A 26,668-nucleotide genomic window follows, 5' to 3' on the forward strand; every position below is an offset into this window, starting at 1 on the left:
GGCAAGAAAGGTTCCCTTGCTTAAACCAGCACATGTCAAGGCCCGTCTTAAATTTGCATATGACCATTTGGATGATACAGAGGAGTCATGGGAGAAAGTTTTGTGGTCAGATGAGAGCTTTTTGGTCATAATTCCACTAAGCGTGTTTGGAGGAAGAAGAATGAAGCGTACAATCCAAACAACACACTGTGAAGCATGGGGGTGGTAGCATCATGCTTTGGGGGTTATTTTTCTGCACATGGGACAGGACAAGTGCACTGCATTAAAGAGAGGATGAATGGGGTTGTGTATTGTAAGATTTTGGGGAACAACTTCCTTCCCGCAGTCAGAGCATTGAAGATGGGTCGTGGCTGGGTCTTCCAACACGACAACGACCCCAAGCACACAGCCAGGGAAACCAAGGAGTGGCTCCGTAAGAAGCAAATCAAGGTTCTAGCATAGCCCAGCCAGTCTCCAGACCTGAATCCAATCGAAACTCTTTGAAAGGATCTCAAACTCAGTGTTTCTCAGCGACAGCCCGGAAGCCTGACAGATCTAGGGAAGATCTGTGTGGAGGAGTGGGCCAAGATCCCTCCTGCAGTGTGTGCAAAAGACTACATGAAACGTTTGTCCTCTGTAATAGCAAACAATCTCTACTGTACCAAATATTACAAGTCAGTTTTCTCAGGTGTTCAAATATTTATCTTTAGCTGTATCAAACAAATAAATAAAACTGAGATTTCTGGCTATTTCTTCTTAGTTTATCTCTCTCACAGCGGACTTCCACCTACAATGAAAATTTCAGAAATATATATATATATATATATATATATATATATATATATATATATATATATATATATATATATATATATATATATATATATATTATACGTTACATCAGGCCTTTGTGGAGAGCCATTACGTTGAAGTGGCCCTCTGTCAAATTGAGTTTGACACCCCTGATGTAGATATTTAGGTTTCCAAGACTCAGATCTGAAATAGTGTTATGTAACCCAAAAAAGGCGCTTTGAACTAAATCCGCCTCATCTCGACTTCCAGACGAGGACGGCCTGGGAATCAGCATCATTGGCATGGGTGCGGGTGCCGACATGGGCCTGGAGAAGCTCGGCATTTTCGTCAAAACCGTCACCGAGGGGGGAGCAGCACACCGTGACGGCCGGTGGGTACCTGGGCAAACAACTGTGTGGCTGTAAATACTTTCAAGATTCAACCCTAGTATCAGATATCGCCCCAATATACACTGAAAGGTTTAGGGTTGCTTAGAACAGTTTTTTTTTTTCAATAAAGATAACATGAACAGTGTTCATTTTATCTCTGAAAAGTGATGGGTCCCGGGGACTCGCATGCTCAAAAATCCATGGGTCCCAACAGAGATCTATGGGTCCCCAAAATTTAGTCTTATTGAGGTTGAAATTGTAAATTGGCGACAAATATATAATATAAATCTATACATTCATTCAGTTTTAATCATCACTTATCATCATTTATTGGTAATGCAAATCAGTTATCACTTCAAGATTTTTCAGTTCACAACAATATTGTACATTATACAAAATAATATTATTGAAATAATTATATTAATCTATATTTTCATTCAGTTTTAATCATCAGTTAATTGGTAATACAAAGCAGTTATCACATCAGATTTTTCAGTTCATATATTCTTCGTGGTTTGCTGTCCCGCCACAGTTGTAATGCCTTCTCAAGGTCCAATCCATTATCATCCTCCTCATAGCGTAACCAGGAATATAATTGAGTCCATTTTGGCAGAAAAGTCCTTTTCTTGCTAGGTGTATTCTTTTGTTTATTTTCTTTCGTCGAATCGTTCGCTTCAATACACGTGGTTTCCTTGCCTCCGCGATCTTATGAAGAATTTCTCCGCCGTTTTTTCGTGCCGGAATTATTGCCGTTGTCACTTTCTGCATTATGCGTCGACTTATTACTGACACTGAAGAAATTACCAATTTTGTGTTGATTTTCATTTTAAATCGACGGCAACCACCACAAAAATGACGTAATTTCGAAGCAACGAGATCTCGTTTAACGAGGTCGGCGTGCAGACGAAAACTCGAACCGCGAGACCAAAACAACAATGGCGGATCTGCCTGACGAAAAGTTTGGAGTGCGGTAAATCTTTGTTAAAAAAAAAAAGGAATCGGGTAATAATGACAATTTTGTGTCAAAAAAGTTGCGTCCCCAGCAAAAATGATGCGTCTAAGACGCAGGGATGCGGGCAAACGAGAACACTGCATGAAACTAATCAGAAGTACACCGCATGCATTGTTAAGGTTACCAATGACTATTTTAGCAAATGTCTGGTTTTGTTAAGTACTACCCATCAAACACCAGTCTCAACATCGGCACTTAGGAGGTGACTCCGAGATGCTGTGCTTTAAGGCAGAGTGGCAAAGCCATTCAGGCAAAATAACACAGACATTGGACAACTCTTGATAGATAAAGGTGTGACTTTTTCATAGAAAACACAAACCTGAATAGCAGTGTATCCAGAAAATACATTTATAATTGATACCACTGATTACACCCACTTTCAAGCAGTGCAGTCACTTCTTCCGCTCTGTGATATGGTGTGGTATCGATATTGGTATCGGTATCAGAGGTGGTTTGATTGTGATGCTTGTGCAGGATTCAAGTAAACGACCTGATCGTGGAGGTGGACGGGACCAGTTTGGTGGGAGTCACCCAGAATTTCGCCGCCTCCGTGTTGAGGAACACGTCGGGGACTGTCAAGTGAGTTTTAAATAAATAAACGCAATTATAATTTTATACTGACCCCTAGTGGTATGAAAATATGTCATTCATTTAAATAAACCACAATCGATTTGAAAAATACGAAAACAAAAACATGTACTATCTCATAGGCATTTTTTGAGTCCTCGTACTTTGATCTAAAAGGTTAAAACTTTAAACCTGCTTCAAGAGTTAAATCAGCTGTCTAGTTGAAGTTAATGCTGCTTAAAGGTTTTATGTCAAGAGTTAAAGCAGCCTTTAAAGCAAGGGTGTGAAACATGCGGATCAGGCCTGCCAAGGAATTGAATCCGGCCGACGAGACAACGCTCAGAGAAGCGCAAGAGAAAAACGAGCTGTAGGTTAAATATATCCACTTGATGTTCCCAAAGCCACGTGCCTCTCACAAGCCCTGTACTTGTATTTCTCTCTCTCTCTCTCTCTCTCTCTCTCTCTCTCTCTCTCTCTCTCTCTCTCTTACTCTCTCTGTCTTGCTCTCTCTCTCTTCCTCCCTTTTTCCCTCACTCTCTATCTCTCTCTTTTTCACTCTCTCTGTCTCTCTTTTTCTTTCTTTGTTCCTCTTTGTTTCTTTCTCTCTGTGTCTTTTTACCTTCTTTTGCTCGCTCTTCTTTTTTTCCTTTTCCCTCTTTTCTCTTTCTCTCTCTCTTGCTTTACCCTTCTCTCAGTCTCCCTTTCTCTTTTATCTCCTTCACTCTTTCTATTTCTCTTTGGATTTTTTTCTTTCTCTCTCTTCCTGTTCCCCTCTCTCAGTATTTCTCTTTTTATCTCTTGTTTTTTTACGCTCTCTCTCTCTCTTTCTCCCTTTCTCTCATTCTTTGTCTCACCCTCTCTACTCTTCTCTCCCTCTCTTTCTCTTATTTCTTTCTCTTTTTTTCTTTCTCTCTTATCTACTAGTCCGGCCCCCATGAGAATGTTATTTCTATTGTGTGAACTTGAAAATTAGGCTTTAAAGCGGCTTGAAGGTTTGCATTAAAGGTTTAACTCTAGAGTTAATTCCGTGTTGCAGTATTAAAGCACCGGTAATGCCGGTAACCAATATAGTTTTATGTTTTCAATTGAGAGTTGAAGCTAAGGCTTTAAACTGCTTGAACTTTTTCTTTAAAGCTGATTTAACTCTTGAGTTAAAACTTTTAACCTATATTAGTTACTTTAATACAATGCAGCTGATTTAAAGCCTTGATTTTCGAGTCCTCTGACTCTGAACTACAAAGATAACTTACAGGCTACTTGAAATTTTGCATTAAACCTTTAAAACTGCTTTAATGCTTGAGTTAAAACATTTAACCTATATTAGTTACTTGACCACTGTAAAGCTGATTTAACTCTAGAGTTAAAGCAGATTTAAAGCTTTAATGCAAAAGTTCAAGCATCTTCAAAGCCCTAACTTATGAGTCTTTCTAATTTGACCCATAAAGTTAACTCAAAACCTGAGGCTTTAGAGCTTCTTAAACTTTTGCATTAAAGCTTTAAAGCAACTAACCTAGATTAGTTACTTGATTACTATAAAGCTGATTTAACTCTTGTACCAAATCAGATATAAAGCTTCAAGGCAAAGATTTAAGCAGCTTTAAAGCTTTAACTTTTATGTCTAAACAAGAAAGTTAACTCAAAAGCTAAGGCTTTTGAAGCACTTGAAAGTAAATCTGCATTAAATCTGCTTTAACTCGAGTTAAAACTTCAAAGCAGCTTTGACTCATAAGGTAAAAGGGTAAATCTCAAGTAAATTTTAAGATTTAACCAACAATTATACGTGTAATATACAGGGTTCGTACTTGGAATCCTTGAAAATGCTCCATTTCTGATGTCTTTTCAAGGATTGAAAAGTGCTTGAATTTAGGGTGACGTGCTTGTAAATACTTGAAATAGTTGCCATGTTTCTCTTTAGTCTGACTCGATTGAAAGAAAAATAAAACAAGGCTTCCTAAAAAATAACGCCAACAGGCCTGCTCTGTTGGCTTCGCTTGGCCATTGCATTATGCCCTCGCGTTTAACGACAGTTGGCATTAGTTTGTATGGCGTTGTCATGTGAAGCATCATCGCCTGCTACAGGTGCATCAGGACAGGTGCATCAGACCGGGTACTGGAGAAATTGGAAAATTGGCTCTGAATGTGCTTGAAAAGTGCTTGAATTTGGCCATAAAAAGCGCGTACGAACCTTGTATACTGTATACGTCAACATTCAAGTTTGCCCTGATTATTCTTATCGATTAATTAATCGATCCCCCGGGTGCAGGTTCTTCATCGGGCGTGAGAAGCCCGGCGAGCAGAGCGAAGTGGCGCAGCTGATCCAGCAGACTCTGGAGCAAGAACGTTGGCAGCGCGAGATGCTAGAGCAGCGCTACAACCAATACATGGAGGAGCAAGAGGTACGTCCGTTTTTTCCTCGGTAGTGGGTTGTGCTTGGGAAGTGCTGAGTAATCCATAATAATCTCCCCCTTCTGAGCACTCGCTTGGGTGCAACCTTTTCCATCAGCGACAATGCCAGGAAGTGACTCCGTTCATTGAAAGGGAGGGTGTTCTTGAAACGCATCCAAACCTGGTGGAAAATGGCAGTTTGGCGTTATCTACTGGTTGTTTGCAGTACTTCACCTTGCTAGGGCTGCAACTCATGATTATTTTAATAACATACCTGTCAAGCTCCAGGGCTCCATGCCCTTGCAAACTGTCGTATTTTCCCTTACAAAATAACCTTACACCATATTTTTTTTCAAACGTGTTTATTTATGTAGTTTAACATGTTATATTGTACATGTGTTATGTTATATCATATATATTGTTAATTAACATTTTGAGATCCTGAGTTGCTCGACACGAATGAGGTTTATTATAAAAAAGGTTCAAAAATGAAGTAGCTTGGACGTTCACTGTAGGAGGAAAAAATACATGCAAATATAATTAAGTATAATAATACATTTTCTTATTCAAATTATGAATTCATTTTCTGCATCAAATTATTGTTGGTAATATACTAATTAAAGGGATAACCTCTTTTATCATTTTCTCATTTTATAATTCCTTTTTTTCTTAACTTCTTTATACAACATAATAATTCGTAATATAATGCATCAAAGCAAGTGAGCCGTTTGAGAGCCGGCTCTCTTTAATGAGTTGAGCCGAAAAAGCCGGTTCTCTAAAAAGAGACGGACTTCCTTTCACTACATCAAACCGCTCGCTTCGTTTGCAACGAGAAAACCGATACCGAGATAGAGGCTTCCGCGGCGAACTCGTTTGACTTGATCCATTCGCCGTTTCGTGATAGTCGGTGTTTACCGGATGGTACCCATAATTGACAAATTAGCGTTTTTGACGGATTTTCTCGTACACGTCTTAAAATGCATAATAAACGTACTTTGTACGGTAAAAACGTACAGGTTGACAGGTATGTGAATTAGACCATTTATTTTTATTTTTTTTATTAATTGATGACTCGGATCTTTGAAAAACACATCTTTAATTCCCTCCTCTTTATTCAAATGTACACCCCTTACACTTCTGCAGAGATTTCTTCTTAACGTTTAACTGAACAACACTAAAGAAACATCGCTTTGACACAATGAAAGATAGTATGTATAAAGCTTACATAACGGTGTAAATTGTTTTTTGCCCTCAAAAACTCAAAACATAGCCATTAGTAGCTAAACCCCTATTAACAAAAGTGAGTACACCCTCAAGTAAAAGTTCCTGTAGTTCAATGTTTTCTGTGGCCACCATGATTTTGCAGAACCACTTTAATCCTCTTGGCCATGGATTCAACCAGAGCCTCACAAATTGCCACTGGAATGCTCTTCCACGCCTCCATGACAACATGGCTGAGCTGGGGGATATTCAAGATCTTGTGATTCTCCAACTTGTCCTTGAGGACACCCCAAAGATGTTCTATTAAATTTAGATCTGGAGACAATCCATCCCCTTTACCCATAGTTTCCCTTAATCAAATGCAACTCCCAAATGTCAGTTGCACTTATGCAGCCCCAAACCATGACGTTCCCAACATCATGCTTGACTTTAGGCATGACAAAAATATGTTTGTACTCCTTACCTGGTTACCGCCACACATGGTTAACACCATCTGAGACAAATTAATTAATCTTTGTCTCATCAGACCAGAGGATATTTTTCCAGGAAGCCATGGCCGTTGCTGATAGACTCCTTGTCATTGTGTCAAATCAATGTTTCTTCAGTGATGTTCAATTAAACTTAATGATGGAATCTCTGCAGAAATTTGAGGGGTGTATTCACTTTTGTGACATAATGTACAAAAATAAATAAACAAATATATATTTATTGTATGAAACCAAGTTTCGTACCCCTATGTCCCCCCCCCAGGGCGGAGAGTACGGCACAGACGAGGACGAAGACGAGGACGAAGACGTCAGTCCGCAGTACACAGGCGCCATTGAAGTGTTCGACCTTGCAGAGAACGAGGACCTGTCTCCAATGGAGACCGACCCCGAAAAGCTTGCTCATAAATATAAAGAGGTATACTCAAAGTCAATAATACTAATAGCCAATAATATACTAGAAATTTTCGATACCGATAATTCCAGAACGATACTCAAGTAGTCGGCGATACCAAGTTGTGATACAAATAGTGCTTTTGATTTAGTTTTAGGTTTAATGTACTGGTCCTCTTAACAGAAATTCCTACTGTAACAGAGGGAAACAAAAGGAATTATATTGAAATAAAAATAAAATAAAAGAACAAATATGACAGTGGGACGATGAGGGCAGGCTAATTTGATGGGTCAGCAGGGCCTGTTGTCCTTATTTATAAACTTAATAAACAATAAAACATTATAATTTTTTTATTAAATTTGTTATTTTTTATCATATGCGTAACACAAAAAATGATAAATACTTAAAATATATATACATGGTGCAAAACGTATTGTTCTGTAGGCATTTCATTCATTTAAAGATTTTTTCATTTTTATTTTATTTAGTGTTTTTTGGTATAGGGAGAAAATATTCGTCTTAATTTGCTATACAGTAATTTTTTTACTAAAAAAATGTAAAAAAAATCTCAAATTAATGATGAATAATAATAAATACAAAATAACAGTTTTACAGTGCAGAGAATTTACTAAAAATATATATTTGGAATATGCTATTCTTTTTTAACTCCAATTTTTTAATGAACTTATGTATTGTATACTGAAACACAATTACGAAATAATTTCAGAAAATACATAAATAAAAATTATCCATTAAAAAAATAACAAATTAAGAGAAATTGGTGTTTTGCAGTGCAGCAAATTTCTTTAAAATATTAAAGTTTGTTTTTATTTTATTCAACTATACTAACTCATTTTTTGTAATAAAAGGGGGAAAAGATTTTCCTCAATTTAATGTATTTTAATAACTTTTTTACGGTATAAAGGAAGAATAATGATTTCAAAAAACAAAAGTAATACATAATTAAATAATAATAATACAATTTACACAAAAAACACAAAAATCATCATAATCTTCTAACAATTTTCAACAAATCTTGATAGACAGCTGTCAGCAGTGCATACTCGATAGGCGATACATAGAAATATCGTCGACACCTGTGCGTGTTATCGGTATGACACATCTTCTTACCTGATGTCCTCCCAATCCAGCTCCATATCAAGCATGCCGTGACCCAGGCAGAGATCCAGCAGCTGAAGAGGAAGGTACTATTCATTCTACAGTAATTCCTTGCTTATTGTGGTTTCTATCGCCAACAAATTTGTACCTCTCGACCTTTTAAAAATGCCATGGAGCCAAATGTGGCTCTTTGCCGCTCCCTAGTGGCTCCCTGGCACTTTTTCAAAAATGTTTGATAATGGAAAAATAAACGGTCTCAGTAAAAGGGCAAACAAGACAATTCCTTACAGTTTCAAATAAATATAGATTCTAGAGCTGCACGAGTAACCCATATCTAATTGATATTGCGATGTGTCATAGTGCGTTTGTGTAATCGCAAGACACTGTTTTTTTTTCAAGGATTTATAGTTCCATGTTTGAAAGTCATAGGGAGTTTGGCCAATCAGAATTGTCACAATTCGGGTTTTAATGGCACGGGTTCAATCAGAGGCAGGTTGTAACGGCACCGGCCAATAAAGGCGAGGCAAAGTTCGTAGGCAGCATGCCATGCCCACACACGTGTGAGCAGACAGCAACCCTAGCAAAGCTCCCCAGATGAGGGCACTGTTTTCTTATAGTTAAAGCATATCGGTATGATTAAGTTCTCACAACAACAAAAAAACTAGGACAGAAAATGCACTTTTCTGTTACACCAAAAATCCCATCGAAATTAAAATTCTAGTCTGGAAAATCGCAACTAGGGTTTTTTGTTTTTGTTTTTCAAAATCGTGCAGTCTTGCAGCCCTAATAGAAACAGGATGCGTTTTTTCCTTATAAAGTATATAAAAGGCATTGGATTTTACGGGTCCAGACATCTATTTTTTGATCTACTAATGTATGAATGGCTCATTCAACATTTGCGGTTGCCAAGCGGAAAGTAAATGAAGTTTTCCATAATGTCCACAGGATGACGACAAAGTATCATAAGAAGTCAGGTGGAACGTGTCCTTAATACAGGGGTCAGGAACCAAAGAGCCATGAAAGCAAAAAATGTTTTGAAAAAAAAATTGAGAGAGCCACATCATATATTTTCAGACAAAATTGAAATAACTGCCAAACACGCTCTCAACAAAAGCTAATTCTTCAGCACATTTTATTTCACTGTGTGTCATTTGATGATTTCATCAAATGTATGAAATGATAATAATGCCAAATCCTGTGTCCCAAATCAATGTAAATATGCCATTTAACGATTTGTCTTCCACCTTCAGTTAAGAGTGTTGAGACATTTTTTTCCATGAAATTTGTCCTTAATAACGGTTTCAAAACAATGTGCATGCAAAGTTATTTTGTAGAAATGTCACAAATTACTGCAAACGATACGCATTTCGTCATATTCACTTTGGATGTAGACTGCACTGAGCGAGGAAGTGCCTTGCGCTGTGTGCAGGGATCCGCCCACCTGTATTGCTCACCCAATCAAAGTCGTTTGCCAGCGTTTTTATTTATCAGTTTGAATGGTTTCTTATCGAACTTCTGCATTACGTTGCTTCGGCTTTATATGGACCAAAATCGGGATTAAATCACTTGACTTTGGAACACCACAGAGAGATGTGCAATAGCTACATTTTATTTCGGAGCCATACGTACTCATGAGAGCCATATATGGCTCCCGAGCCATAGGTTCCCTACCCCTGCCTTAATACAATTGTCCAATCAAGCGGCAAGACTATTTTTTAAATTATAATTTGACAGTACAGAATCTATGAATATAAAAAAATAAACATTTATAAAGTTGGCTACGGTGCTTTTATCTGTTAAACATATATTTGAGCCTGTAAATTGGGTTTGTTTTTTTAATTTTAATGTATAATCGAGTATCCTACTTCCCGGGTTTGGTTTATCACGGGACCCTTTTAGAATGCAACCCCCACGAAAAATGAGGGATTACTGTATTCCAATGCCGTTTCCTAACATCCACCATGACCAATGTCTCCCCCTTTGGCAGCTGCAACACGCCGAGCAGGACAAGCAGCGTTGGCGCCTTGACAAAGCCCAGCTGGAGCAAACCCTGCAGGAGAACAAGGAGCGCATGGAGAAGCTGGAGGGCTACTGGATGGAAGCGCAGAGTTTGTGTCAGGCGGTGGACGAGCATTTGAAGGAGACCCAGGCGCAGTACCAGGCGCTGGAGCGCAAGTACGGCAAAGCCAAGCGCCTCATCAAGGAGTACCAGCAGAAGTAAGAACCTGAATGGCTTGGTGAAGAACAAACAAAGTAAAAAAATACTCATATTTGGACTCCTCTGCAGGGAAATGGAGTACCTGAAGAAGGAGACGCAGCGAAGTGAACAAGCGGGAGCGGAGGCGTCGCTCCTCAAAGAGGAGTCGGGGCAGCTGCAGGAACAGGTTTGACGCTAAATGTTTTGGACTAAAAATCTCGCTAAAAAGTCTTCAAGTAGTACAGATGTGATTCGAGGACACTGCAAGGACGTATCGATCAAATCGATTTTCAAAAGCGACTAATACCCTCATCAATTTGTTGTGTCGCGTGATTTAGAAGCCACTAAGCATGTTAAATCATTGCAAATAAGTGCATTGAATTTCGTTGTAAAGTTTATAGTTGTAGTACCACTTTGGTCCGTCAGAGGGTGCCACAAGACAGTTTTTATAAAAGTTCCTTTAAAAAAAAAAACCTTTGTGATCAAACATTGGATAATTACAAACAAAATTGGCTTAAAACCGTCACACACTACAAAGTCAACAATTTTCAAGGGAACAGATAGGGCTTCAAAAATAGAGAAAAAAAAAATCTGAAAATAAATTAACAAAATAGAAATCATAAAATAAAAAATCGTGAGTCGAGAGAGGAGAGAATTACAATAATCCAAATGGCAGGAGATAAACGCAAATTTGTGAATTTGATGTAACATTTTATCACGTTCTCCAAAATAATCATTTCCTACTGATTTAATTTTATATATATATATATATATATATATATATATATATATATATATATATGAAGAAAATAAGTATTTGAACACTCTGCTATTTTGCTATTCCTCCCACTTAAAAATCATGGAGGGGTTTGAAATTTTCATACTAGGTGCATGTCCACTGTGAGAGATAAACTAAAAAGAAAAATCCAGAAGTCACAACGCATTATTTTTTTAACAATTTATGTGTGCGATACAGCTGAAAATACGTATTTGAACACCTGTGTACGATATAGAATTCTGGCCCTGAAAGACCTGTTAGTCCACCCATTAGAAGTCCACCTGCACTCCATGTATCATCCTGAATCAGATGCACCGTTTTGAGGTGGTTTACTGCATAAAGACACCTGTCCACCCCACTAAATCAGTTAGACTTGAACTTGTAACATGGTGAAGACCAAAGAGCTGTCTAAAGACACCAGACACAAAAGTGTACACCTCCACAAGGCTGGAAAGGGCTATGGACCAATTGTCAAGCAGCTTGGTGAAAAAAAGTCCACTTTTGGAGCAGTCATTAGAAAATGGAAGAAGCTAAACATGACGGTCAATCTCAATCGGAGTGGAGCCCCATGCAAGATATCACCTCGTGGGGTCTCAATGATTCTAAGAAAGGTGAGGAATCAGCCCGGAACTACACGACAGGAGTTGGTCAATGACCTGAAAAGAACTAGGATCACCGATTTTGAGGTTACAGTAGGTAATACACTAAGACGTCATGATTTGAAATCATGCATGGCACGAAAGATTCCCTTGCTTAAACCAGCACATGTCAAGGCCCGTCTTAAGTTTACGAATGACCATTTGGATGATACAGAGGAGTCATGGGAGAAAGTTTTGTGGTAAGATGAGAGCTTTTTGGTCATAATTCCACTAAGTGTGTTTGGAGGAAGAAGAATGAAGAGTACAATCCGAAGAACACCATCCCAACTGTGAAGCATAGGGATGCTTTGGGGGCGTTTTTCTGCACATGGGACAGGACGAGTGTACTGCATTGAAGAGAGGATGACTGGGGCCGTGTATTGTGAGATTTGGGGTAACAACCTCTTTCTCTGAGCCAGAGCATTGACTGGGTCTTCCAACACAACAACGACCCAAAGCACACATCCAGGAAAACCAAGGAGTGGCTCCGTAAGAAGCATACCAAGGTTCTAGCATGGCCCAGCCAGTCTCCGGACCTGAACCCAATCGAAAATCTTTGGAGGAAGCTCAAACTCCATGTTTCTCAGCGACAGCCGAGAAACCTGACTGATCTAGAGAAGATCTGTGTGGAGGAGTGGGCCAAGATCCCTTGTGCAGTGTTTGCAAAACTGGTGAAAGACTACAGGAAATGTTTGACATCTGTTATAGCGAACAGTCTACAGTACTAAATATTAACATTCATTTTCTTAGGTGTTCAAATACTTAATTGCAGCTGTATCACACAAATAAACTGTTAAAAAACATGCACTGTGATTTCTGGATTTTTCTTTTTAGCTTATCTCTCTCACAGCGAACATGCAGCTACGATAAAAATGTCCGACCCCCTCCATGTTTTCTAAGTGGGAGAAATAATAAAATAGCAAATTAGCAGGGTGTTCAAATACTTATTTTCTTCACGAATATATATATATAGATAGTATATTTAATGAGAAAAAGTGTTACAATGCTTACTTTTTACTTGAATGTATTCCTCATGGATTCAACTATAACAAGTGTAAATATGGGGAGCATTTTTTCCCACGTAAAAGAAAAGCATATTTGTCTCATTGAGAAACAGTTTTGCTATTTTATAGTTTTCATTTTAATAATTTAATATATACAAAAAACTGAGTAAAATAAAACTATTTTTTTCAATAGGCTAAAAAAATATGTTATTTAAGATACCAAATCTGTCATAAAACTAACAAAATGTTATTCAGCTCACTTTTAACTATTAATTACTTATCTACTGCATTTTAATCTTCTTCCTGTAGAAAAAAATTAACCTACCAGTAAAATATAATAAATAACTTCTGCTGGGTGCTCATTAATACTCATTTTTAACTTATTTCTCCCCTTTTGGCTTGAATTTATGCTTGTTTTGTGTAATATTTTGGCAAAAAAAAAAAAAAACCTTGATAATTATTAAATTACCAGTAAGAATTCTCTGATATTTTACTTCTCTAGTAAAATATCAAAAAGATCACATCTAATTAGGCTCATTTTAAAAATGTTTCCCCAATTGGAAGAAAAAAACGCAAATTTCTCCAGTAAAATATGAAAATTTCCACTCGATTTTAAATTATTTCAATTTTATCACTCATATTGCCTATAATTCTTTTTTTTCGGCCACGCTGCAGCCAAAGGTTGAAATGAAATTAATATCAGTGAGAAAAAAAGGAAAGAAAATGGTGGCAACTATTGGTTTGGCATGCACAAAACCATCAGAAATATGAAAAATATTGCTTGACTGTATATTATTTCAATTGTATCACTCCTAACACCATTTATTTGTCATAAAATTTTCAAATGCAGGAAAGGAATACATAAAAATAATTTTTTGTTCGGGTAAAACAAAAATGCACCTCCTATTGCATGGCATGTAAGTAATTGTTCTCTCTCGCAGGTGGCTGATCTGGAATGCCGTGTGGAGGAGCTGAAATCGGAACCTTTATAAGAAACCTTTCGGGTTCGGAGAGAAAAGAAAAAAAAGAGCACAAGGAGGCTTTGCAGGGTATCTCTCATCTCCTCTTCACGTGGAATATTATGTCCCTGAATTACGCCTGACAGGCTGTCACTTTTCTTTTTCAAATTGCCAAACCTTCTTCTGTAGTTTGGTGACTTTTTCCAGAGGTGACTACTGTAGGTGGGATTTGAAAGAGTGTGTTTTTTAATAAGTGTCATAGCGTTAATCACACCACTCGGATTAGACGCAAAAAGTGGTATATGTAACTTGAGGACTGAGGTGCTTTGCCGGCAGATCAAAACTGGACCGATTGTAACCATGGCAACCACATGCTGCCTGAGTATTTGGAGTATTATTATTTTTAAACATATTCATGACTACTAACCGGAACGTCCGGTACCAGCAGAGGACATTCTACAGTCTGGAACCAGCACAACAAAAATGATCGAATTAAATTGAATCCACACACTGCCACCGCCATCTTTGTAGAGGCCAGCTTCTATTTTACCTTCATATTTATAACACAAGCGAAATGGTGTTTCATGTACAAAAAAAGTAATATATCTGGATGGCTACAAAGAAAAACAGGCACGGTTGTGAGTATTTTTCCTAATAACGATATGAATAATAAGGCTTGTACAGTGCACATGCTTTGCATTGTGTGTTTTGTGGATTAAATGGTCAACAGTGGTGGACACAGTCTGTGCTTTTATTTCGGTTTTGGAAAAAAAAAACATCTGCATTCATGAGGAGCACAATATTTTTGCAGGATATTTCCATTCTACAATTTCCTGACCAATTGAATCATGGCTGACCAAAATCAGTTTTTGTGAGCCTCTCCTTCAACGCAGATTAATCAAATGAGCAAGATTGTAATCGTGAACGAAACCAGAGCTTCTCAAGCTGAATGATGGAATCCTGTTTTGTAACATGCAGGACTGCGGTCCTCAATGCCCGGATTTGGACACCTCAGAATTAGATGGCGCTGGCTAACTTCACACAATGGACATGGCGATCGCTTACTGTATGATTCTCAGGAATTCAAGTGATTGAAATCATTTGAATCTCCTGTTTTGCAACATGTAGGACTGCAGCCCTCAGTGGCAAGATTTGGACACCCCTGAATAGAAGGAAACTGGCTGACTTCACAATACAGATATTAAGTCTGTTTATGTATTTAGTGGGAATTATCAACTTCCCAAAAAGCAGACCTGGCGATCTTTTATCGTATCATGACTCACGGATCCCTTAACCACCAGGGTTGTAGGGGCACTATTTCTGTGGTGTGTATTGGGCAAGTACAGCCTGGCAGCCCCCATCCTTTTCCAAGTCGGGAAGCGTAGGGGTTTGCTCCCCCACATGAAACGGTTGGTACTGATTTATATGGGTGCCCTGTAGCAGCAGAAGCCTCGTGATCCGACTCTAACCGTATACTTGTTTGAAATTATTCTCTGAAAACTATCTGGAGAAGGAATGAAGATTATATCAATCTTCTTTTCACACAAGGATTTGAAACCCTAAATTAGTTGAAACTGGCTCACATCTCATAAACCAGGCAATCCCTTATTTTATGCCGGTTGGGGATTCATCTTTTGAGACTAACGGGAGAAAGAATAAGGATTATATGAATCTCATGTTTTATAATAAAGATTACAGCCCTCAAGGGCTGTAATTGTGCACCCCTGAGTAAGTTGAAACTGGATTATTTCTCACAACAGATCTTGCAATCTCAGTGTATTCTTGTTGGAGTTAAATTTCTGAAAACTAACTGGAGAATGATGAGGATTATTTGAATCTCCTGTAGGGTAACATGCAGAACTGCAGCCCTCAAGGTCCGGATTTAGACACCCCTGAGATGAAACCAGCCAAACTGACAATCTCTTATTGTATGCTTGAAATGTCAACAAATGACATTAGGCGTGCATCTTGCGGTGATGCCGGCGAAGATGGTAGTTCCTGGAGAAGCTCTTGTGGCACACGCTGCAGGAGAACATACGCTGTCCCAGGTGCAGCATGCGGTGCACCTTGAGGCTCTGCAGCCGGCTAAAGCTCTTGCAGCACTGCTCGCACGTGTGCGGCCGCACGCCCGTGTGCTTGCGCTCGTGCCGCTTCAGGTCACCTGATTGGCGGAAGCTTTCGCCGCAGTGTGTGCACAGGTAGGGCTTCTCGCCTGTGTGGGTGCGCAGGTGAACCGTCAGCTGGCCGGAGTGCGCGAACCCCTTGTGGCAGTACGTGCAGCCGAACGGTTTCTCGCCCGTGTGCTTGCGCTGATGCTGCCTGAGCGAGTAGTGGTTGCCGAAAGCCTTGCCGCAGTCGGCGCAGGAATAAAGCGCCTTCACCTGCTGGAAGCACGAATGGCTTTTAAAAGCTTTGGCGTCCTCGTAGACCTTTTTGCAACGGGGGCACTTGAACACCTCGTTGCCGTCCTCCTGGGGGTAGGCGGGGCTGTCTGCCAGGTACTCAGCCGGGTGGTGCCGGCGCACGTGCTTGGCCAGGAAACTCTTGGCGGTGAAGGAGAACTGGCAGTGGGTGCAGGAGAAGAGTTCGGTAGCGCAGTGGTTCTTTTTACAGACGTCAGTGCTCTGGTGCTGCGCTAGACTCTCAGATTCTACAAAGACTTTTCCACAGTGCTCGCAGCGGCACGTTTCGCACGAGTGCTCCCTCAGCTCGTCTGGGTCGCCGTAGCTCTCCCTGCAGTAGCTGCAGCGAAAAAACTTGCGTCTGGAGAGCTCCAGATTGATTTTAAATTTGGTGGCGCTGCGCCGCGGCCTCAGACTACGAAGCGTGGCGACTGCCTCCTTCGAGGGCAGCGAGACGGGATCCTGCCCCAGGATCTCTTCCGAGTGACTGGCGCGAATGTGTAGCTGGAGGAGATCCACAGTGGAGAAGAACAGCGAACACTCGGCACAGCTGAAAGGCGCCTCGGGAAGTGGGTATGCCCGCCGGGCAGGGTGCCGCCGCATGTGGCGGGCGAGGTCGGCGCACTGGCCGAAACAGCGCTTGCACAGGCTGCATACGTACGGGCGGATTTTGTCGTGCACGAGCGCCTTGTGTTTCTTGAGGAAGACGTTGCTCCGGAAATTCTTCCCGCACTCGGCGCAAACGTGTTTGCCCACTTCCTCGTTTGTGTCACCGAGTTGTTCGCCCGTGGTTATATCTGACGTGTTCTTGGTGTGCACGACTTGATGTCGCAACAGACCCGACGCTTGGCTAAAGCTCCGCCGGCACAGCGTGCAGCAGTACGGCCGCCGGTTGCCGTGCACGCACTGTTTGTGCCGCTTCAGGTGCGACTGCTGCTTGAAGGTCTTGCCGCAGTCCGAGCAGGTCGTCAGGTCGACGGGAGAGGGCGACGGGGCCGGCGGAGACATTTTGGGGTCATTTTCTGGCTCGGTTTGGTCAGGGGGGGATTCGGGATGTGGGTTGGAGTGGAAGCAGTTCGTGTGGTGCTGGAGGAAGGCTTCGGTGGTGAAGGTCAGCTGACAGTGGGCACAAGCAAAGACCTGAGAGGCAGCAGCGGGGATTTTTTCTGCAAAAAAATAAATAAAACTCAAAATTTCAATACAAGATAATCTGGTGCATTTACACAATTAAAAAAATAAAACTCCTTTTTTTATGTATTCAACAAGTTACTTGCTGTTACCCTGTCAGCTATGTTTTCCTTTTCCTTTAATTTTACTTTATAAAAACATTCTTATCAGACTTTATCTTCAGGATTGAGGTTTAGTCACCCACCCACATTGTTTTTTTTAAAACAAAAATTTAGAGTGAATTTTTACAATTTCATAGCAATCAACGTTTCTTTGATAAAGGGGTCTTTCAAAATGTAAAATTACTTTAATTTACATTATATATACTCTACATATATATACACATACACACACAATGTGATCTTTTTCTTTTTAAATAATTTAATAGGAAATTGTATGTAAATATTTAAATAGCATCCCCAGATTAAAAAGCTACATATAAAAAATAAGTTCATTTCATAATTAATTGTAAAAATTGATCACTTGAAATTTCCCTAGAAATTGAGGATGGAAACAAAAGAGTTTGACTTAAATTATTGAATAATGCTGATCACCTACCAATATAGCAACCAGTTAATTATGACAGTTAACTCATTCAGTGCCATAATGTATGAATTTGTTTTCAAAATTATTGTCCCTGAGTGCCAAAACATAAATATGTTTTTTTGTTGTTTTATTATTAAAAAAAACTGTCAGTAAGTATCGAGCCTCTGGGAATGACGTCAGTATGAAAAAAAATCACCATTAGATGGCAGGAGGGGCTTTGATCAGATCTTTGTCCTAACATCGAGGAAGCCCCCACTTCCTGGTTTTGCTTCCTGTATACAACGATTGAAGTGTGTAGCCGGCCTCATGTGGCAAGTAGGTAGTGAAACATTGTGTGAGAACAGTTAATATTTAAATAAGTACAGACAGCTTTTTTCTCTCTAAAAAAAGCCTGAGTCACTTTGTTATTGTTGGGGCATAAAATTAGTGTTTCATGCATTTCTGCAGGAACGTGATCACCATAGCGACTGAAATCGCCTGATCACGTCACCGAAAAATCAGGCGCTGAAAAGTTCTTGCAAAGTTTATGAATAAGTTTAGCGTTTTTTAAATAAAATGTTATTTTGCAACAAAGTGCCCGTGTGTTTATGGAAAGCACAGTTTAGATACTAAAAGTACCACAAATGCAATTAAAAAGCACCCATGTGTAAGTTCTGCTTGAAAGACAAAAATTCACAAAAGCCATTTGTATCTGAGATTTTAATGGAAGTGAGTATGTTCAAGAAACTTAGCAATGTTAAACTGTTGTTTAATAAATAATGGTAAAAGTTAGTTTTTTCCCTGCTGAAGTAAGAGGCTTGAGGTTTTCTTTTGATGTGCCCTATACCTATAAACAGAGTTGGGTAGGGTTACTTTAACTTGATTAGTTTCAATTACTTTTGGATTACTCCAATACCAAATAAGCTAATAAAAGACAAAAGAAACTAAATATGAATAAAATGACTAAATTTTGTGCAGGCTTGGGGAGTAACGGAATACATGGAACAGCAAAAATGATGTTGGCAAGCTGTTTGGATTTATTTTCATTTTGTTTCTGTCGCATTTTATGTTAGTTTTGCCGGAGATCAAAGAGATCAAAGCCAGGAGAGAAAGCTTACCACATGTTGTGAGTCATAATTTTATTCATATTTAGTTTACTTTGTCTTTATTAGCATATTTGGTATTGGAGTAATCCAAAAGTAATTGAAAGTAATCCAGTTAAAGTAACCCTACCCAACCCTGCCTATAAAGCTACAGAAATACATTTTCTGTAGATCTTTGAAGATGAATCAATAGAGCAAAAATTAGCTTCCCATTTGAGAAAACCGTTTGGCATTGAATGAGTTTAGTTAGTAAAAGCTATTTTTTGGCACGAACTATGATTGTTTTTGAACCAGATTTAATTATGGTTATCATTGTACATAGGATGTATTTCAATAAGCATTTGTTGGGTGAAGTTTATTGTTCAAAATCAATTTAAATTGTAATCTTTCCGACTCGTTGATAGAAGGATGACTTTGTCAAATTCGGACAGGAACATACCTGCAATTTGCAGCCATCTTTGCATCCAAGTGTGGCTGAAACGCGCCAGCAGCTTGTCACTGGGCCACACTAACAACTCTTCCCCGGCGTCGACGCCGCAGCAGCAGTGGTACAGGATGCTGCCTTTGTACTGCACTGCCAGCAGATTGCTTTCATCCCTGCTACGAGCGCGCTTGATGTACCTGGCGGAGCGTTGACAGTGAAGAAGATGAGTTGTGGGAGAAACTACCAACTAGGAGTAGTGTTAAGAGAAGATAACGTTACCTCATCCAGTTTGACAGAGATTCTGTAGACGCGTCAATGTAGCTATAAGACTCCTCCCCTTTGTAAACCTACAAAGAAAAAAAAAAAAACATTCTACTCAATGCCATATTATTTTACTCAATGCATAATGCGACAGTGTGTACTAATACATAACCAGAGGTTAAAATGGAACTGAAGCTTGTGCATTCGAAGGAGACACACCATAGAGGACAGAAAACTACAAAACTCAATTCCAATGAAGTTGGGAAAGTGTGTTAATTGCAAATAAAAATTGATCCAAGTAAATTGCAAATTCTTTTCAACCCATATTTAAATGAATGCACAGCAAAGACAACATATTTATTGTCTTCACTCATAAACTTTATTGTTTTGGGAGAAAATCATCAACTCTGTAATTTGATGACAGCAACACGTGCCAAAATAGTTGGGACAGGTGTCAATAACTACTCAGAAAGTGGATGAATGGAAATCAACCAACTATTTGCAGGTGAACAGATGAATTAGCAACAGGTGAGAGTTGTTACTGGGTATAAAAAAGGGAGACCCGAACAAGCTAAGTCATTCACATGCAAGGATGGGGCGAGGTTCACCTCTTTGTGAACAACTGCGTGAGCAAATTGTTGAACAGTTTAAAAACAACATTCCTCAAAGTACAATTGCAAGGAATTTAGGGATATCATCATCTACAGTCCATAATATTGTGAAAAGGTTCAGGGAATCTGGAGAAATCACTGTGCGTAAACGGCATGGCCGTAAACCATTATTGAATGCCCGTGACCTCCGAGCCCTCAAGCGGTACTGCATTAAGAACCGACATCAATGTGTAAAGGACATCACCACATGGGCTCAGGAACACTTTGGAAAACCACTGTCAGTCAATACAGTTCGACGCTATATCCGTAAGTGTGGGTTAAAACTTTATGTTGCAAAGCGTAAGCCATTCATCAACAACATCCAGAAACGCCGCAGGGTTCTCTGGGCCCGAGCCCATCTAAAATGGACTGATACAAAGTGGAAAAGTGTTCTGTGGTCTGATGAGTCAGTTTTCCAAATTGTGTTTGGAAATTGTGGACGTCGTGTCCTCCGGTCCAAAGAAGAACAGAACCACCCAGACTGTTATGCACGCAAAGTGCAAAAGCCAGCATCTGTGATGGTATGGGGGTGCATGAGTGGCCAAGGAATGGGTAACCTGCACATCTGTGAAGGCACCATTAATGCAGAAAAGTACATTCAGGTTTTGGAACAAAGTATGTTGCCATCCAAACAGAATCTTTACCATGGGCGCCCTTGCTTCTTCCAGCAGGATAATGCCAAGCCACACACTGCACGTCTCACGACAGCGTGGCTTCGTAGTAAGAGGGTGCGGGTGCTTGACTGGCCTGCCTGCAGTCCTGACCTGTCTCCCATTGAAAATGTGTGGCGCATTATAAAGCGCAGAATAAGACAAAGGAGACCCCGGACTGTTGAACAGCTGAAGCTGTACATAAAGCAAGAATGGGAAAGGATTCCACTATCAACGATTCAACAACTAGTCTCCTCACTTCCTAAACGTTTATTGAGTGTTATTAAAAGGAAAGGTGATGTAACACAATGGTGAAGAAGCCCCTTTCCCAACTACTTTGGCACTTGTTGCAATTATAAAATTCTAAGTTTATCATTATTTGCTCATGGAAATAAAGTTTATGAGTTTGAACATGGATAATCTTGTCTTTGTGGTGTATTCATTTAAATATGGGTTAGAAAAGGTTTGCAAGTCATTCTATTCTAATTTTACTGACATTTTAAACTTTTTCCCAACTTCAATGGAATTGACTTTTGTACAACTGGGCAAAATTTGGATGTGTATTTCCATAATTTTGGTATGAGCAAGGTTACATTTTAACCAGCCACAGGACATAAAATATAGTGTTAATCCCCACCAGCGACAAAAACAAACGGAACTAGCTGGACACACTCAGACTGTCTGGAAAGAGCCGATAATTAGAGTTGATCAGAGATAGTGTACGTGGCTCACTTTACAGCTAGTGGGAGAAACTACTAAAAAACTCGGCCAACTGTGGGAGGTCACACTGAAGGACGAAAAGAGTGCTAACAATAACGGCTTGCCATTCCCTGCAGCAAGGTGGCTAACAACTGGTTAAAGAGCACATCACCTCCAGTCTCCCCTCTTCATTCGACCCCTTTCAGTTTGCCTACAGGACAAACCGCTCCACCAGGGATGCCATCTCCTCTGCGCTTCACCTGAGCCTGACACACCTAGAGGAGAAGAACACCCATGTGCGGATGCTGTTCCTGGACTTCAGTTCAGCATTCAACACCATCATCCCACAACATCTGGTAGACAAAATGGGGCTTCTGGGTTTCAACACCCCCCTGCGGAACTGGCTGCTGGACTTCCTCTGTGACAGACCCCAATCTGTGCGGATAGGTCAGAACAGTTCAGATGTCATCTACCTCAGCACGGGCTCCCCCCAAGGCTGCGTCCTAAGCCCCTTGCTGTTCACCTTGATGACACACGACTGCGCCCCTAGGTCCGCCACAAACCACATCGTGAAGTATGCTGACGACACAACGGTGGTGGGCCTCATCAGGGATGACAACGACCTGGCCTACAGAGAGGAAGTGGAGCAGATGGTGGGCTGGTGCAAGGACAACAGCCTGGTCCTGAATGTTGACAAGACTAAAGAGATCATTGTCGACTTTAGGAAAAACCAGCCCAACCATGCCCCACTTTGCATCAACAACAAGGCTGTGGAGGTTGTCAGCAGTATCAAGTTCCTAGGGGTGCACATCACAAACAAACTCACCTGGTCCGTGAACACTGCATCTCTGGTTAAGAGGGCACAGCAGCGCCTGTACTTCCTGCGGAGGATGAGGAGAGCCCACCTGCCCCCACCATCCCTCATCACATTCTACAGGGGCACCATAGAGAGTATCCTGACCAGCTGTATCTCTGTGTGGTGTGGAGGCTGCAGCGCTACCGACTGGGGTAGTGTGAGGAGGGTAACGAGGACAGCGGAGAAAATAATCGGGACTACACTTCCCTCCATTCAGGACATTGGCCAGAAGCGCTGCTTATCCCATGCTAAGAACATTACCGGGGACCCCTCTCACCCCCATCATGGACTATTCACTCTGCTAGCCTCTGGGAAGAGGTACTGCAGTGTGCGGTGCAGGACCACCAGGCTCCGCAATAGTCTAGTCCCCCTGGCCATTAGACTGTTAAATGGTCAATCTAACATATAGTTAACTTAAATCTAAACGGCTGCTAATTTGACTTTTGCACTAGTGGCAGTTTTTTTATAGCTTGCCACTCCTTGCACATTTGATCTCTGCACTATTGTTACTTACAGTGTTATTACTTACAGTGTTATTGTTTACAATATAATGGTACTGTGTACCTGACTTGTTAACCTGACTGCCCATCTTGCACATCTGGTTAGCGTCTCTTCTTGCACTATCGGCACTATGGTAAATAACACAATACAGCTTTATTTATATCTGTACACTGAAGGACACTGAGGGAAACTGTGGGAGTCAGATCCATCGACATTTCGTTCTGTATACACGTGTACTAGAATGACAATAAAGTAGATCTGAATCTGAATCTGAATCTGATCTGAACAAGAGTGCCTAGAGAAAGAAAATGTAAAAAAAAAAGGCATAAGCTTGAAATCACGGAAATCGGTGACCATCACCTGAAGGGATCGGCTGTGTAAGGTAGGCGGTTGATACATTTTTAAACCTACACTTCTTTAAAAATAATCACGTTGATGCGATAGTACTTGCGTTTTTGCTTTTTATCTGAATCAAAAGTGTTTTATTAGAATGAAACACGTATTTTCTTTACACTAAGGGTCGCTATATAATACACACTCAAAACATCAAATTAAAACATACAATCAAAATCTCCATCTACCTCCCAAGAGAATTCACTTGTGATGGCTTTATCCACACTGGTCTCCTTGCCTTCGAAAGGTCCAAAATGCATCCCAGGAGTGAGCGGGATCCCGTGATTGATGACCCCGACACCACCGCCGGGAATACTGGAGCGGCCCACCGTCAGGCCGTAGGGCAACGTCAGGAGGGCCCTCTCAGGGACACCCACGCTGGTGGGGAAGTCCAGGATGAACGATGGACCGCCAGTTTTAAAGGAGTCGCTGTTGTTTGGGAAGAGTGAGAGACACTCGTTGCAAGCTGCAGAAAAAAAGGACTATTGTTTAGACAATCATAACTGTAAAAATGTGATGAATATTTTTCTTACAGAACCCTTCCCCTGCTTCTTCATTATCAACCAGCAACTTCTGGATTGGTGGAATCACTGGAAGGGGAGATGGAGGGGGAAACATATTTGATTAGTCACAGAAGACATTGAGTATTTTTTTTTTTGGTTTGAACAATTTTACTGACACTATTAACAGCAAATAAACAATGTGAGGTTTGAACAAATTTTATCGACAATTTTAACAGCAATTAAGCATATTCACAATTTCGTTATATCTGACAATATGACGTTTTAACAATTTTTTTCCGACATTTCTAACAGCAATTAAACACACAATTTCATTATATCATATTCTAACAATATGGGGTTTGAACAATTTTTATCGACACTTTTAACAGCAGTTAACCAATGTGTAAAGGGCAATACTATTGTACAAGGGCATAGCTCTGTCTTCTCAAGTGGAATTCCATCCCATCCTCCCAAGCAGCATCCTCCAGTCCTCTGCCCGGAATGCTCAGATGTGACAAGGAAAGTTAAGCGAAGACTTGGTTTTTGGACACTAAGAAAACTGACTATTGGGAAGGTCCTAATCATGAAATGAGATGATCTGCATTTCTATAGCGCTTTTCAAGTCAATGACTTCCCAAAGCGCTTTACAATGTGCTTCACATTTCCCAATAGCGGCCGTGCAGCCATGTAAGACGCTAACCTGCTTATTGGGAGTATTAGGGGTTCAGTGTCTTACCCAAGGATACTTTGACATGTAACATGGACGAGCCGGGATTCGAACTGGGATCCCTTGATCCCAAGACGAGAGCTCTACCTCCTGAGCTACTGCCGCCCCTAATCATCAAAGCGATCATCCTCCCATTGCTTTTATCAATCAGTTTAGTTTTTATGCCCAAAAGAAAAGTGCTTTTACAACTGGACCGAGCCATCTTTCATTTTATCTGGGGCTCAAAGTGGGAAAGGATAAAAAGAGATACAATGAAAAAGAAAAGAGAAAAAGGGGGGAAATGTAAAGTTTAATATTTGATTTTGGTTTGAACAAATTTATTGACACTAAGAACAGAAAACAATCATGACAATCTCAACAGCAATTAAGCACATTCACAATATTATATTCCAATATTACGTTTTTAACAGCAAACACAAAGTGAGGTTTGAACAAACCTTCTCGAAAATCAAACATATTCACAATTTCATTATATAACATCTTTGTTAGTGTCAATAGATCCGTCCAGGCCAAAGTCGATTGTCCTCGGTCTGAACAAATCCACCGACACCAACAGCAGCAAAACACATCCATCAAGCATATTCACATTTTTTTTATATTTGACAATATGACGTGACGATATGACGTTTTAACATTTTTTCCTGACATTTTCAACATCAATTAAACAATTTCAGAGTTATTTTCTTTTAACAGTAGTAAACCAGCGTGTAAAAGGCAATACTATTGTGCAAGGGCATAGCTCTGCCATCCCACCCTCCCAATATTTGATGCGTAATTTCTACTCTCGGTTTGAATCTAGTTGCTCCAACAGTACCATTTTCTTTGACGTGTTTTGCTGAATAAGTGTCTCTGATATCATAGTCAACGTACCTGCTAAGTCGTTGCTGCAGCCCTCTATGACGACAACCTGTTCGGTGGACTCAACCCACTCCACTGTGCTAGTCGTGCACGACATTGGGGTTGTCTGTGGAAAACACACGGTGCACTTTGAGTTATTTAACGGCATAGTTAACGCCACACAAACGTTGGGTTGGCGACTTACCTTTAGCTAGTTAGCATGATTCAGATTATGTTGTCTTGGGATAATAATGTTAAAAAGGTTTAGACACTTATCTAGCTTTAACTCTTTAGTGTTGTGTAATACTATCGAAATTTTCAGTTCCTGTAGTAAAAAAACGTCCCTGTTCATTTCTGAACATTGTTTTCAGACGACTATTTCTCCAAACACCACACTACCGGAAGTCCAACTTGGACTCTGATGTTGTCAGTGTCTAATTTTTCGAAATAAAAGCTTAGAATAGATCAAACTCAACCCCAGAATCGTTTTCTATGGATTATACAGATAATTCAATCACATCTAACTAATTATTTTGATTTATTACACATTATACTTCACATCAAATGCGTTACAGCTTACCAATCCTCTACCGGAAGTTTAACACTGACCCAGAAGTCGTCGGGGGTCTCATTTTCAAATTAAAACCTTTCTACATTATTTTAAGTCAACTCGAATCACATTAAACATGCTTTATTGATTTATATGCTCACTAAAACCAAACACGCGACGTGACATAAAAGAAACGGGCTTGGTTGAGTTACTTGTAACCGGAAGATACGTGGTAAGATTTTAAGAATTGTTGGGAATTAAATATTAAAATGTACAGTTTACCAAATTGCTCGAATTAGTTATCTGACTCTATTAACCAAACACAACCTACATTCACCCAACAATTTATGCGCACTCGTTTCTTGATGGAAAAGATGAAGAAGAAAGCACGGGGCAGATTTAATTTCATCAACAATTTAAGTGTACTCCATCGAAAACGGCCGAATTAGTGACGTTGGAGACTCTGAGAAGCCCTCTTCTGAAGTCCTTTAACTCTCTTCT

At 40.1% G+C, this 26,668-nt stretch overlaps 2 protein-coding genes across 3 annotated transcripts in view; one reads left to right on the plus strand and one right to left on the minus strand.

Annotated features, from left to right (window-relative positions):
• Window positions 1-14,651, plus strand: part of ppp1r9bb (protein phosphatase 1, regulatory subunit 9Bb) — a 31,305-nt gene extending 16,654 nt beyond the window's left edge. For both annotated transcript variants that reach the window (XM_088323029.1, XM_088323028.1), the window contains exons 4-11: window positions 1,042-1,162; window positions 2,647-2,751; window positions 5,003-5,135; window positions 7,096-7,248; window positions 8,376-8,429; window positions 10,331-10,560; window positions 10,631-10,727; window positions 13,902-14,651. In XM_088323029.1, the coding sequence (XP_088179155.1) occupies window positions 1,042-1,162; window positions 2,647-2,751; window positions 5,003-5,135; window positions 7,096-7,248; window positions 8,376-8,429; window positions 10,331-10,560; window positions 10,631-10,727; window positions 13,902-13,952 (944 nt within the window). In that variant the 3' untranslated portion in view covers window positions 13,953-14,651. The remainder of the gene's footprint in view (window positions 1-1,041; window positions 1,163-2,646; window positions 2,752-5,002; window positions 5,136-7,095; window positions 7,249-8,375; window positions 8,430-10,330; window positions 10,561-10,630; window positions 10,728-13,901) is intronic.
• On the minus strand, window positions 14,650-26,208 carry prdm9 (PR domain containing 9). The gene is made up of 7 exons (XM_088323027.1): window positions 25,823-26,208; window positions 25,651-25,744; window positions 24,084-24,140; window positions 23,739-24,016; window positions 19,820-19,887; window positions 19,556-19,737; window positions 14,650-17,487 (listed from the first exon to the last, which is right to left on the minus strand). Exons 2-7 carry the CDS (start codon window positions 25,733-25,735, stop codon window positions 15,875-15,877), a joined length of 2,283 nt encoding a protein of 760 aa, XP_088179153.1. The 5' UTR covers window positions 25,736-25,744; window positions 25,823-26,208; the 3' UTR covers window positions 14,650-15,874.
• Between the last annotated feature and the right edge of the window lie 460 nt (window positions 26,209-26,668).

Source organism: Urocampus carinirostris, chromosome 19 (assembly GCF_059441175.1).
Source record: "Urocampus carinirostris isolate Australia breed hairy pipefish chromosome 19, RoL_Ucar_1.0, whole genome shotgun sequence".
Taxonomy (NCBI): domain Eukaryota; kingdom Metazoa; phylum Chordata; class Actinopteri; order Syngnathiformes; family Syngnathidae; genus Urocampus; species Urocampus carinirostris.